At 37.8% G+C, this 13771-nt stretch overlaps 5 protein-coding genes across 5 annotated transcripts; 3 read left to right on the top strand and 2 right to left on the bottom strand.

The window, feature by feature from the left end:
• Positions 1-236: 236 nt before the first annotated feature.
• KAFR0C00190 (ferric reductase family protein) lies at positions 237-2360 on the top strand (the record flags this gene model as incomplete). Its single annotated transcript, XM_003956101.1, has 1 exon — positions 237-2360. One exon carries the CDS (start codon positions 237-239, stop codon positions 2358-2360), a length of 2124 nt encoding a protein of 707 aa, XP_003956150.1.
• Positions 2361-4267: 1907 nt separating this feature from the next.
• Positions 4268-5350, top strand: KAFR0C00185 (uncharacterized protein; the record flags this gene model as incomplete). The annotated part of the gene is made up of 1 exon (XM_003956100.1): positions 4268-5350. One exon carries the CDS (start codon positions 4268-4270, stop codon positions 5348-5350), a length of 1083 nt encoding a protein of 360 aa, XP_003956149.1.
• A 360-nt stretch (positions 5351-5710) lies between these two features.
• KAFR0C00180 (sugar porter family MFS transporter) lies at positions 5711-7387 on the bottom strand (the record flags this gene model as incomplete). The annotated part of the gene is made up of 1 exon (XM_003956099.1): positions 5711-7387. The coding sequence occupies one exon, from the start codon at positions 7385-7387 to the stop codon at positions 5711-5713; it is 1677 nt and encodes a 558-aa protein (XP_003956148.1).
• Positions 7388-9780: 2393 nt separating this feature from the next.
• On the top strand, positions 9781-10539 carry KAFR0C00170 (class I SAM-dependent methyltransferase; the record flags this gene model as incomplete). The annotated part of the gene is made up of 1 exon (XM_003956098.1): positions 9781-10539. The coding sequence occupies one exon, from the start codon at positions 9781-9783 to the stop codon at positions 10537-10539; it is 759 nt and encodes a 252-aa protein (XP_003956147.1).
• Positions 10540-11094: 555 nt separating this feature from the next.
• KAFR0C00150 (SDR family oxidoreductase) lies at positions 11095-12123 on the bottom strand (the record flags this gene model as incomplete). The annotated part of the gene is made up of 1 exon (XM_003956097.1): positions 11095-12123. One exon carries the CDS (start codon positions 12121-12123, stop codon positions 11095-11097), a length of 1029 nt encoding a protein of 342 aa, XP_003956146.1.
• Between the last annotated feature and the right edge of the window lie 1648 nt (positions 12124-13771).

Below are 13771 nucleotides of genomic sequence, written 5' to 3'. Positions count from 1 at the left end.
TTGCTAGTCCTCGACGTCAAGACTGCTTCCATTATGTACCAGATTCTCTACTTTTTCAATCAACATAGAAATCGGGCAGAGCGATGAAAGATATCTCGAGGCGTTTTAAATTGGCACCCATTTTTAATATAAACCATCGAACTTTTTGATTCAAAAGATAACGATATATAACTCAGTTAAAGCCTATGATGAAGGGTAATTCATATGGTGTTAGTGAAAGGCATTGAGTGAGACAAATGAAACTTATAATAGTACTTTCGTTTTTATCTTGTTTTCTGTTAAACAATGCGAATGGTAGCTTCGTTACTCCAAAAAAGGATTTATGGGAAAGGCATGCCACATCAGGTTGTGCGTACTATTTAAAGAAGAAGCTCACATGGTCATACTCAGAGGCTGATGTCATGTGTAGCTATCAACCAGCTTTTGGTACCTGGATCAGTTGCATATACGATACCCTCCAGGACCTGGATTTCCGTGACAACAATGTAACATTTGACAAAACCTTAATGGAAGTTCGTTCCACTTGTCAACGTCAAGACGAAAAATTCAAGGATTTCTCATTGTCTTCATATTACGAGGCATTGAATAACGCTACAAAATATATCCAGAACTCGACAGATGGTCTGAAAGACCTGACCTATCCAGTTTCAGTGGACAAATTTTCAAGATTTGCCTATAGTAATGCCTACCACGCTTTTGCACACAATTTAGACGCAAGCAACCGTTATGGCGTGCTTCTATATGTATATTTTGCGATTGTTTTCGTAATAGCAGGCCTATGCAACTTTTTGGACCATTCTGGTATCAACGTCAAGATCTTCAAGCGTCGGTTGATACAAAAAATAAGAGGTAAGATAATGATACCGACTCTATTCGGGTATCATGCAGACTATGTGGGATTCAATAAGGTGGTTATCGGCTTAGTTCCCTCAAGACTAGAATCTACGATATTATTCGGCTATTCTTTATTGCATTTGATATTTCTGTCAAAAAATTATGTCACAGATAATCATAATATATTTTACAAGACAAAGCTGATACAGTATCTTAAACTTATTGCTGATAGAGCAGGAATTCTGGCATTTGCTCACTTTCCATTAATAGTATTGTTCAGTACAAGAAACAATCTCATAGAATTGCTCACGGATTTCAAGTATACAACATTTGTTGCATTCCATAAATGGATTGGCAGGACAATGGTCATTGATGCTATGGTGCATTCTTTATGTTATTTGCTTCAGGTAATTTTAACAAATGCATTGGGATATGCTATTCGCGCACGGTTTTTCCAGTTTGGAATCTTTGCTACATGCGTGGCGACTTGCATTGTGATTTTCTCATTTGGCTACTTCCGTCTCTATTATTACGAAACCTTTTTATATGGTCACATTATATTGGCTATTTTATTTTTTTATAGTTGTTGGAAACACGTTGAAAGGTTTGGCTGGAAAGAATGGGTAATTTCCTCAATATTCTTATGGATTGCTGAGCGCCTACTACGAATATTTAGGTTAGTTATATTTGGTTTCCCAAAGGCAAAATTGAAATTGATAGATATAGATTTAGTGAAGGTGACTATAAAAAAACATGATATAAGATATTGGTCAATGCGACCGGGGCAATATGCCTTTGCATACTTTATGAGCCCTGTAATCTTTTGGCAGTCACATCCATTCACCGTTTTGGATGATGGCAACGAATTGATTATAGTATTAAGGGTGAAAAAAGGTGCAACTAGTCATCTTTTCAAAAAACTCATAGCCAATAATGGGGCAATAGAAATGAGAGTCTCATTGGAAGGACCTTATGGTTCATCAGCACCAGTATACCATTCAGATGACATCCTTTTACTGGCAGGAGGCAGTGGTGTTCCAGGCCCATTGGCACACTTGATCAATTTGGTCAATGAAAACAAATTAGATTTAGTACAATCCAAGAAAAGTATCAAATTCGTTATTGCTACAAGGGGTAAAAAGATTCTTCAAGCATATCAGAACGAGATTATGAAACTCAAAGATGTAGGTTTAGACATCGAACTTTACGTCACGAATGCCCCAATATCAGTAGATGAAAATGATAGTATCAATCCTGTAGATTTCCACGACACTGTCAGCACGTGCATACCTCTTCTTGAAGAATCAGATATTCTGGAGAAGTTCAAACAATTTATGACCATTAAGAGAGGAAGACCCGATATTGAGGCTATACTAGAGAAATCAATCCGCCAAGGAAAATCATTATCTGTACTTTGTTGTGGGGCTCCCCTATTTGTAGATGTAACTAGAGATATGACAGCTATGAAAATTTTACAGCATCCAGACAGCGCAATTAGTTACTATGAAGAATTTCAATGCTGGTGAAGACTATGGATGGCTTTCGTAAATACTGAATTACGTCATGGACATCGACAGCTTGCTTGATTGAATTCTTTAACTATTAAGAGATAAAAATATCATTTCCAAGGCCTAAACTGTCCTAATATTGCATGCAGTTGTATATAAGAAAAATATAAGACTTTATACCGCCAAAGAAGTACGAACTTCATTGACGTAGAACTATTTTTATATATTTGCTAACATGAAATAGCTCTTGTCAGGCAATCCTTGGGAGGTCTCTGTAGTGTGCGGAAAAATGCAGCCAAAAACAAACAAACATGAAGCAGTGAACAAATACTCCTGTACCTGTGAAAAAATCAAAATCTAGAATTGTTCGCCCACTGTCACAACTGAAAACTTGTCCACGACACCCAAAATTTCTAAAATATTATGAACGGGATTGACACTAGTAGAAGCAGCAAAAAAGTTAAGGTTTTCAAGTAACCGTCCATTTCATCTTCCTCTCAGAGAAATTCTGTCAACTTCTCGGATAAAAAACCTTTCTTGGCAAAATTGAGATTAATTATGGGAATCGTATTTTCTTTTGACACTCGCTCAATAGATCCCGTTCCTTACTAAGGAAATCCGCGGTCGGTTTCTTGTCGGTTATGAATCTTGAAGGGAACATCTTAAACGATCGTGAAAACACATGCAGATTCAAACTGCTGCAGATGGTGCTGAACGAAGAAAGAATTGTTGACAGGGGAGGAGACAGAAGTTATTATTAGAACGTGGCAAACACAGGAGATTACTCAGTTTTTGCTCAATTGTCATTGAGAGAGGTTCTGCCCATCGTTAAAAAGGTAAAGAAAGAATATGGAAAGGACCTTTACAGAACAACAATATAGTGCAGCTGAATTCTTTATATAGCGTGTGTTTGATGCCGAATACGACAAAATTTTCATTCACTTACAGCAGAGATGTTTTGACCAATATTTCATGCTGTACATGAAATTGAATCTTGTCAAGTTTTTTTACGAGAGCTTGTTACTTTTGTCATAGCCGTCCAATATATTAGAGAGTGTCGTGGTCTGCATTGTTAAAAATCGTATATGGATATGTTGGGACAACAAGTGACACCTAAGAGGGAGACTTTTTCAGTAAATCAAACCCTGTAAACTTACAATCAGATGAAGGCACAAGAGTTATGTCCATATCCATCGACTAGATCCACCTAGAAAACGAGGCGTTTGCGCCATCTTGAATAGAAGAATTCAGTTACTCTCTTAAGCCAACAAAAATAGGTAGTAAATTAGCGCTCCGCGTATCTATGATTGACCTAAGCTGGAAGTCACTGGAAAGAAGTTTCCTGATAGGACTATTCAAGTACAATTTTCGTATATATTTACAGTTTTGGGAAATAGCATTGGCCCATTTTTGTAGGAGCAATTTTTCCACTTCTTTTTTTTCTGTAATCAGCGTTTAATCAATCAGGCCCGTTTAGAACTCTTTCTGTGCCTTCTTTCTCGGACAATTACTCGAAAAGAAAGGAGTACAGGCACGAGAATCCTCTCGCCATGGATACTTTCGAAGTGTACGCTGACAACACACTCCCTCCACGCAAAGTGGACGTTCTCTTAATTTCCCTACAATAGTTGTGCCTCTATGTATAATTGTACATCGTTCCCCGTCAATCGTTTAATAGTCTGAATTGGATTACTTTGCTCCCCAGTTTGTGATTTTTAACCTTTCCTTGATCAAGAACAACAAGAAAATCGTATATTACAACATTTGTTTTGAAGCAGCTCTCCATGCCACCGGTTCCTGCCACAAAGGCAGCCTAGCACTCGTGGCAAAATATATAAAGCTTGGGTATTCTTTTGGATGTTTGGAAGAAATCTTTGTCTTAGTAGTACTCCAGTATAACAGTTTTGTATATAATTTAGACAAAGATGGGTTCCTCAGCTTCTACTACAACTTCAAGCAGCTCTGTCGTTGCATCTACCACCACCGCCACCACTGCTTCGTCATCCGTCATCGGTACTTCTAGCTCTGCATCTGATGTAACTTCTTCCACTGTTTTTTCCACCACTTACGTTACCTCCACAATAAGTCCATCTTCTTCTCTAGTCGCGTCTTCTTCCTCTCAAGCTGCCACTTCTGAATCTGCTTCCTCTCAAGCTGCCACTTCTGAAGCTGCTACTTCTCAAGCTACTTCCTCTCAAGCTACTTCTGAAGCCGCTTCCTCTCAATCCACTTCTCAAGCTACTTCTGAAACCGCTTCCTCTCAGGCTGCCTCCTCTCAAGCTACTTCACAAGTTGCTTCCTCTCAAGCTGCCTCCAGCGTTCTTTCCTCTGCTGCCACATCCTTAAACACCACTGTTGCCGCTTCTACTCAATCTTCAATCTCTACCTCTGCCGCTTTAAACTCCACTGTCGCTTCTTCCTCCACTCTGGCATCTGTGACATCCTCTGGTTACGCCTCTGCCAACGCTACCGTTTCTGGTACCACTGAAGTGGTTGAAGCTACTGAACACGTCACTTCTGCTACAACTGTCACTGTTTGTGATGAGGTCTGTGAATCTAAAAAGGCTGCCGCTGCTGCAACTAGCACAGTTTCTCTAACTACCAGCACTGAAACCTACGTTGTTGGCACTGAAACTTTCTTCTCTACTGTTGTAGTAACTGTTCCATGTGACTTAACTAGTACTAGCGCTAAGGCTGCCACTGCTACCAGCGAAACTGCTGAAAACACTAAGGCTGCCACTGCTGCCAGTGAAACTGCTGAAAACACTAAGGCTGCCACTGCTGCCAGTGAAACTGCTGAAAACACTAAGGCTGCCACTGCTGCCAGTGAAACTGCTGAAACCACTAAGGCTTCCACCGCTGCTACCACCATGGCTGTTCAATCCAGCAAGCAATCTTCTAGCACTGCTTCCACCGTCTCTATTGCTCAAGAAACTCAAAATGGTGCTATGAAGAATGCAATTGGTGTTGGTGCTGGTGTTGTCGGTGCTGTCGCTTTATTATTATGATCTCAAATATAATCCAGTTTTTTAGGTTCTTAGATGATTTTAGTCATACTTGCTTTTGGATAAACAATTTAGCTATTGATGTATGTTAATCAATTTCATGTATTATATAATTTTTAAAATACCATCTTCTATAGTTATCTATAGGAATTACTTAAGTGTAACATTTAGATGCTTTAAGGCAAAAATGAAAGTAAATTAGAAAACAATGTATACCTAATGTATAGTATCTAAAAACCTATTTATCTACTTCTAAATATGCGAGAATAAACCATAATAATATTAAAAGAATAGGGTCATAAAAAAATCAGTCATTAAAAACATAAAACATAAAAGCTCTAGCGGCTTAACTCAGCTATTTATTTACTTGCTGAGAAGTGCCTTGTACCATGCCTTATGATCATGTCTAAACTCTTCTTCATTGAAATCTGCCGTTCTTCTGGCAGCTGGAATCCATTCGGCTGACTTCCATGGCAAGACATTGTCTAGCCACATTTCTTCAACTTCCTCCAGTGTTAGACCTTTAGTTTCAGGCACGAAGAAGAAAACGTAGAACCAACTGAAGAATAGACATCCCATGAAAACGTAACCATATGCAAAATGAATAGCAGAGTTGATGAATGGTGTGAAAAAACTGATGAGGAAACCCCATAGCCAATTTGAAGCGGTGGCCAAGGCCATACCTTTTGCTCTAATTCTCATTGGGAACGTTTCAGAAACAATCACATAACAGACTGGTGGCCAGGTGGTTGCGAAACAGAAAATAAAGAAACATGTGAAGACAATCATAGCATTACCAGCCCCTTTGGAGGCTTCATTATCTCTTCCGTGGGGATAAAGGGCCTTGACGCCAACTGAAGCGTAAACACACATACAAATGGTCATACCAGTGGAACCCCATAGTAAACATGTACGACGGCCATAATGATCAATGATATAAAGAGCTAAAAAAGTTGAGCAAAAATTGATGACACCTAAAATAATAGAAGTCTCAAATGAATCTTCTAAACCAACAGACTTGAATATAGATGTACCATAGTAGAAGAAGTAATTATCACCTGTTAATTGATCCAATGCCTTAAGCATAATTCCCATGATTAAACGTTGGAAAACTTTGGTTCTTGTCGTGAACAGATCAGCCCACGTTGCAGAACCTTCTTGCCTTTCAACTTCAAATCCAGCAGAATCAGCTCGATTTAAGACTTGAACTGCTGGATCATCTGGTTCCAACTTATTTGACATAGCAATAGAACGCTTAGCTTCTTCAATCTTGTTATTTTCACATAGGTAACGTGGAGATTCTGGGACAAAAGTCAAACCTCCGATCAGAATTAAAGCCCATGCAAAACATAAACCAACTGGAACTCTCCAACTTGCTGAGTTAGAATAATCTTTGACACCATAATTTGTACAATAAGCTATAAAAATACCAAATGTTTGATTAAGCTGGAAACATGACACTAGGGTTCCTCTGATTGCTTTGGGGAACTTTCTAGAAATCAGCATTGGAGATAGAACAGCAATACCACCAATACCCATACCGGTAATGATTCTGCCGATCGTATATTGATACCACTTATCCGCAGCAGTTATACATATCAAACAACCGACCATATATGTACAAACAACACAGACTAACCCACCTTTACGTCCAAACACATCACCTAATTTACAAAGTATAATACCTCCGAAAGCAGCACCTATATTAACAATGCCAACAACTAAACCTTTTCTGACGTTTGAAAATTCATACGTACCGTCCTTATGATGTTGCGCAAACCGCTGTAAGAAATCAGTTTGGTTAGTAATACCGGAAATACTACCAGTATCCCAACCTGCAATAAAACCACCGAAAGCAACACAGTAGCATAACACTGAGATCTTTAAGTACTCTTTCATTGGTTTCTTTGGCATTATTGCCACAGTATCTACTTTACCCGCCACTTGAAAATTATCGGAGTCATCCTCGAACAACTTATTTGAGATACTAGATAGATGTGAATTTGAATCAGACGTTTTTGAATCTAATTCTGTCACCATCTGGTTTTGAAATAATTGAATTTGTTTTTGCTTTTTATTTTTCTTTTGAAGACACTGATCTTAATTAAATAATATCAATTTAAAAATCAATGAATTGATGTCCGTTTTTCTTTGAAAAGAGGATACGAAACTAATTTTAATTAATACATTGTGATATCAATTTCCTTTTTATATATATTTGTAACAACTATTTTGTCCCCTGTATTACAGTGCTTATAGCACTGTCTCATCTGAATATCACCGTAATGCCAGTCATAAATAAACAATCATACAGTTTAGAGTGATCGGGGTTTCAATTGCAAGGTACGAGGCTATGGCATTCAAGCCCAGACTAAGTTTATTTAGTCAACATTTACATGATAAGGAGGTTTATAGACACCGAGATCCCATTTCCTACCGCCTCTGCAGGTTCCGTTATGATACTCTTTTCTTTTTGTCACCTATTGAATCCTAATTCTTTGGAAAAATGAACAGGGAGAGTGTCGTAAGTAAGAGAAAAATTACATATAGAAAACAGAAACCACTTGCAAAACAAACACGTTGAAGTAATCTTACATTTGCTACTCCAAATTTAATACAATACAGGACTGCGCTAGTTTCCACTAATTTATCTACATGCGAATGCTAGTCTAATCTAATGATATTCATTCCTCCTTGTTGTAGAGAGTGCCAAAAGGAGGACAGATTTAACTGCGTAACGAAAATTTCATGCTAGTTAAAGGCCGACGCTCTTACTAATAGTAGAAACCTCTTAATTTTTTCCAGTAAATATTTATAGAGGACGCGACAGAAAACGAAGCATGAAAAGCTTTCGGAGTACGGCTTTTCTGCTTGGAGTTCGAGAACCCTACACATGCAGATACAATAACATTGCAGATGTGACTATTTAGGTGACGCGATTTCCAAGGTGAACGACAGGAAAACAACGGCTCCTTCTTTAGGGATAGGACGGCGACGGCCATGCTGTCCCCGTGCGGCTTGTCTCTCAAGATGTGCATCCCAAATTTGTGGGGTAAAGTGAAAACGGAGAGCCAAGAAGAGAGCGGCCGCCTTTATCGTTCTCTATTTTTCTCTCGAGGAAAGAGAGGAAGTAAAATTCGCAGATTTTATATAACTCCGGCGGGTGTCATCCCAAAATAGGGCATCCCTTGTTAGAGCTTGTGCTTTATGAAATCTATGATACCGCCAGACTTCCACCGCGGCGCAGGTCCTGGATGAGAGAAAAGTTCTTAGCAGCACTGATGATATAAAGAACCATGGCAAGATTAGGTTGTTGATTATAAGACCGCCGTCGGACTTTATGGGCAGAAGGGCACAAACCATGCGGCTGCAGAAGCAGTACTACCAGAAGTTGCGATTCTCGCGACTTGTACAAGAAACAATTGATTTAGCATGACGATACAACGAAAAGACAAGTGTTACAAAGAGATTTATTGGCATAGTTTACTTTTTTCCTTTCATCACAAGAAGTTCTTCTCTGCTTTGGAAATAAGTCTGATCAAAAACTGCAAGAACGTGTGGCTTATTGCACCTTTTGCTCTTTACAGGCTCTCTACATATTTGCACCTTTTTGACACTGCGAAAATGTACATTTCACTCCCTCCGGCATTTTCAAGGGCATTTTACCTTAAAAATTATTTAAGTATTTAAAAGTATGTTTTCTGTTCAGTGACAGCCACATTATTTCACACATGGAAAGCATTATTGATCGAATCTTTCTTTTTAATACGTGTTTAGTGTATTCAACTGACCACTTGAACAATCTTTTTAGTTCCATTGCATTCATAAAGTGTACACTGTGTTGGTTAAATGTTTTCCTGATATATCTAATGTTCTCATCTTGAGTATCCTTCTTCTTGCATGGTCGTACTGTAAATTCAATCAAGTGTATTTGAACGCTTCCATATATCTACCAAATTACAAATGTCTAAAGAAAATATAGCAAGCTGTCAATTCAACCCCAGTGACTCCTGATACCGTTGGTATTCATAAAATATATTTGAATTTTCTTTCTGCAACATTTCTTTATTACTGTAACATTATGAAATATATGATTTTTTTGCGCACGCAAATCTCGACCTTATCTGCATTGAAAATGTTTGCTCAGATAGGGGGCTAAGTTATTCATACAGCATGTATAAGGACTAGCAATCAGAATGTATCAATCATTTTATTTTTAGATCGGCTCCATGCCGCTGCTTTTTTCATTTAGGCTAAGAACCGACTTAGCTAAGCTACTTTCCCCAGGAATTTTCATTCTATTTTTAGTTTTTGAAAAAAATGACCGCGACTACGGGTATATAAATACTGACGTTTTTTCCATTTTTTTTCAACAGGATTTAATTCAGTTCTATTCTCGTCACTTAAAACGGTAAGAAAAACGAGATATAACAATGCCTAAATCAACTTACTTGAGTGAAAACTTTCAATCGAAACATTATCACAGCGTTCGTCCAACGTACCCTGCTTCTTTAATACAATTTATCTTAGATTACCATAAGGGTAAAAAGGACATCTTGATCGACGTAGGCTGCGGTACTGGGATTGCCACTTCTTTATTTGCACCTCATTTCAAGAAGGCAATCGGTATCGATCCTTCTGAGAGTATGCTAAGAACTGCAATCTCAAATAACAGCCAAGCTAATGTTGACTTTGTAAAATACTACGGAGAGGATATTGACAAGGTTGTCAATAATGACGTTGATATGGTTATCGGNNCTGAGAGCATACATTGGTGCGATCTTGACAAGCTTTTTACCAAGGTTAACAACGTGTTAAGAACCGACGGTACCTTTGCTTTCTGGTTTTACATCCAACCTGAATTTACTGATTTGGGCCCTGAGGCAAATGAAATTTATTGGAAATATTGCTACGGCGATGAGTTTATGGGAAGCCAATTGACTGATTTTCAGAGAAGTTTTTTTAACGCTTTTGGAGGTGTTGATCTTTTCAATAAGTTATCAACCATTTTTGCAGATGTTACTTTCAAGTCTCGCTGCAATTATGTCAGAAATCATGATGTCGAAGAGTTACAAAAGATTTCCAAGGAGGATACATCCTCCACATCACCTTATTTCATCAAATCCACAACTACATTGACAGGGTTGAGAGATTTTGCAAGAAGCTGGAGTATTTATAGTGCTTATAAGTAAGCTCATCCAAATGATGAAAAAGATGTTATTGACAGATTTATCGACGAGCTAAAGGACACGTGCGATATTGCAGAAATGGATACTCCACTGAATGTTGAATGGCAAACATTCTACTACACATGTCGTAAAGCATAAAGAAAATAGCTTCAACCTCTAAATAGTATTTAATTTATTTTCACTTAAATATTTTTTATTTTATTTTTTAAAAAAGTTCACTTTTATTACTCAGCTGATGCTCCTGATCGCACAAATTATATGATAATTGCGATGCACTTTATAAGGGCCAATTCTTTGCATATCATCTATACGAAACAACAATCAAATTATATTTTCCAGACAAATTGCGCCGTAATGCTCAAGTCCACTCCATTCCCTGCTCGCATTTATTTGATAAATATGGTGAAATTATACATTATGTTGCGAAGACTATAAACCTTGTGCTTTCACAGCGCAAGCGTTCATAGTGTCACTACTACAAAAAATGAAAATGCATGTGAAAAAGTTTTTTATTCAGCAAAACACATTATAAAAACTTTCATTATATCCTCTATATAATCATAACTTACCTTCATGCTTCAAGATTTGAGCGGCTGTGTCATCAATAACCTCTTTTAAGGTTCTAAACTCGAAGCCTAACAAACTCTTAGTTTTGGAGTTGTCTACTTTGGCACCAATTTGTTTGTGTTGAGCACCAGTGTGTGGTTTACCAACTGGAATGTTACCTTGTAAGGCTGGGAAATCCTCATTTAAGATGTCGACAATATCTTGGAAGTTGAATTTACCTCCAGTCATTAGTAATCTTTGACCAATTAACTCCTCCTTTTGCATAGCCAAGATATGAGCCTTAGCAACATCACGTACATCAATGAACCCACCACATACTGGCAGGATAGGGTCATCTGCCTTGGCATGAACAAGCTGATTAACATATTCGCATGAAGTGTTTAGTTTGGTTGAGACGTCCTCATCAAAGTATTGTGGACCGAAAACAAAAACGGGATTAACAGTTGCTAACTTGAACTTGACTTCATTCTTGTTGGCTTCTAAGAATTCCCATGCGGTTTTTTCAGCAAACTTTTTGGAACCACAGTAACCGGTGTGAGCATTTGCTTGACAAGATTCCCATGTATCTGGATTCCAGTCAGCTTCAGTTCTGACGGTATTAACATCATTTTCAACTTTAAAGTCCATAATGGCTGCATAAGATGAAGTAATGACAACACGTTCAACAGAATCAGCAGCATATTTCTTGATACTCTCCAAAATACCCTTGGTACCATTGACAGCTGGAAGTAGAAGGTCCTTTTCGATATTGGTGGATTCGAAATGGAACGGAGAAGCTGTATGAAGAACATATTTAACATCCTTACCATGCTTCTTAAAGACAGCGTCAAAAGCCTCTAATTCAGATATATCGTTTACAATTTCCATGGTAAAGCCCGGCTTGTTACCAAATTGCTTCAGTAACTTGTCAATTTTTGCCTGCGATCTAGCAGTACCAATGACCTTATAATTTTGCTCTAGTAATTGGCCAATAATGTGCTGGGCAATGAAACCAGTGGCACCTGAAACGAAAACAGACATGTTATTCTTTATTTTTCAATGTATAGGTTGATTTTTAGTCTACTGACTTAGAATTTAAAATTACAGTAAAGAATGAACTCAATTAAACATGTTGATCCATTACTTTCCCTTCTTATATCAATGCCTTGCCAGTGCTCTTTTTCAGGGAATGTGTGCACTTCCATCTCCCTCTGAACTGAAAAACTTCGAGAAAAGAAACAAGTTCATACATTCGGCCGACTGTGATGTATTACGTAAGTACTTCTATCAAGCCAAGAACTTATTTGCTCATCCGAGCTGGAAAAATTACATCGTATTGTTTGTTTATCAATTAGCAAATTTCTTGAGGTCACGGACGGATAAACTCGGCCGATGGTGCCTTGGCCATGCTGACCTAATGAGATAACCTTTGCTATTATAAAAACCTTTATTGGTTTTAAGAAATGGAATGGAATGGAGACGATGATCATGACAATTCGCAGGATTGGAGCGCTTTAAAGAACAATTTTGTCACTTTCGAAATTATGATGCTGAAATATACCAATTATATGGGATCATCAATTTATACACCGGGACAAGAAGGAATTCAGAATGATGTTCACGTAAGCCAAGTCAGTGCCCCGCTATATTTATCATCGTACGCTCATAATTATGAGTTTGGTCAAGTCGTCTTTTTATCACAGACTGAAGTAGACAAAATTGGTGGACAACAAATCTATGTCATTACTTGATATTTATGATTTTGCAATTACGTTGTGCAATGGTCCAAAATATTGCTGGTTTAGCCATTTTAAGGTTTATAACAGACTTTTTATCCTCACCTTTCCTTTCAACTGGAGGTGCCTCAATCATTGATGTGATTAATCCCGAGAAGCTGAATATCCATATAACGTCATTGACTGTTGGTGCCGTAGCCGCTCCAATCTTTGGTCCACTATTAGGTGCACCTATAGTAGTCGTCAAAAATTGGAGATGGACTTTTTGGTCATTACTGTGACTTTTTATCGCATCTCTCCCCTTTCGTATCTTTTTCCCTGAAACGTCAGCATCGAATATTTTATCAAGAAGGACCTCTAAAACAATTGCATAGAGCTGTTTTTTCCCTCATATTTTTGTAGGATAATCTTCGAGGAAGAAGGGAACTTCGCCAGTAGTAGATTGCTCCATAGCACATAACGTACGTTCTTAGCTTTTCAATTATTACGCTAAGATTTCTATCAAGTATGGAAGCCTATATAGGCCACTGAATTTTTCTTGTACCCGAAAGGTTGACATTTTCCATATACATTGATTGCACCCGAATATGTATGTACAGGAATGTGGATCGGTCTGAGATGACAGAGAAAATGGTTATAATCAGGGCAGATCTCTTGGCTGCAGGCTTTTATACATCCAATTGAACAGATTCTTGCCAAGATATTCCTTCTAAGATGAAGTCCATAGCAACAAAGCAGTAGGTCTACTGTTTTTAAGGCTTCAATTTGCACCCAGATACACCTGTTACTCATATTATATTGAAAATTGAGTGCTACTGAAGTAGTTTTAGTGATTCTTCATAACAATTAATACTGTGTTTCATCGATAAAAAAAATACATAAATGGAGCATGTCTTAATAGTTTTTCAAAAATTATTTTATAAGTATCTCTAACTGGTTACTGGGTATATTAT

This window comes from Kazachstania africana, chromosome 3 (assembly GCF_000304475.1).
Source record: "Kazachstania africana CBS 2517 chromosome 3, complete genome".
In the NCBI taxonomy this organism is placed as follows: domain Eukaryota; kingdom Fungi; phylum Ascomycota; class Saccharomycetes; order Saccharomycetales; family Saccharomycetaceae; genus Kazachstania; species Kazachstania africana.
The sequence above is the reverse complement of the archived record's forward strand: the minus strand, read 5'-3'. Positions and strand labels throughout refer to the sequence as shown.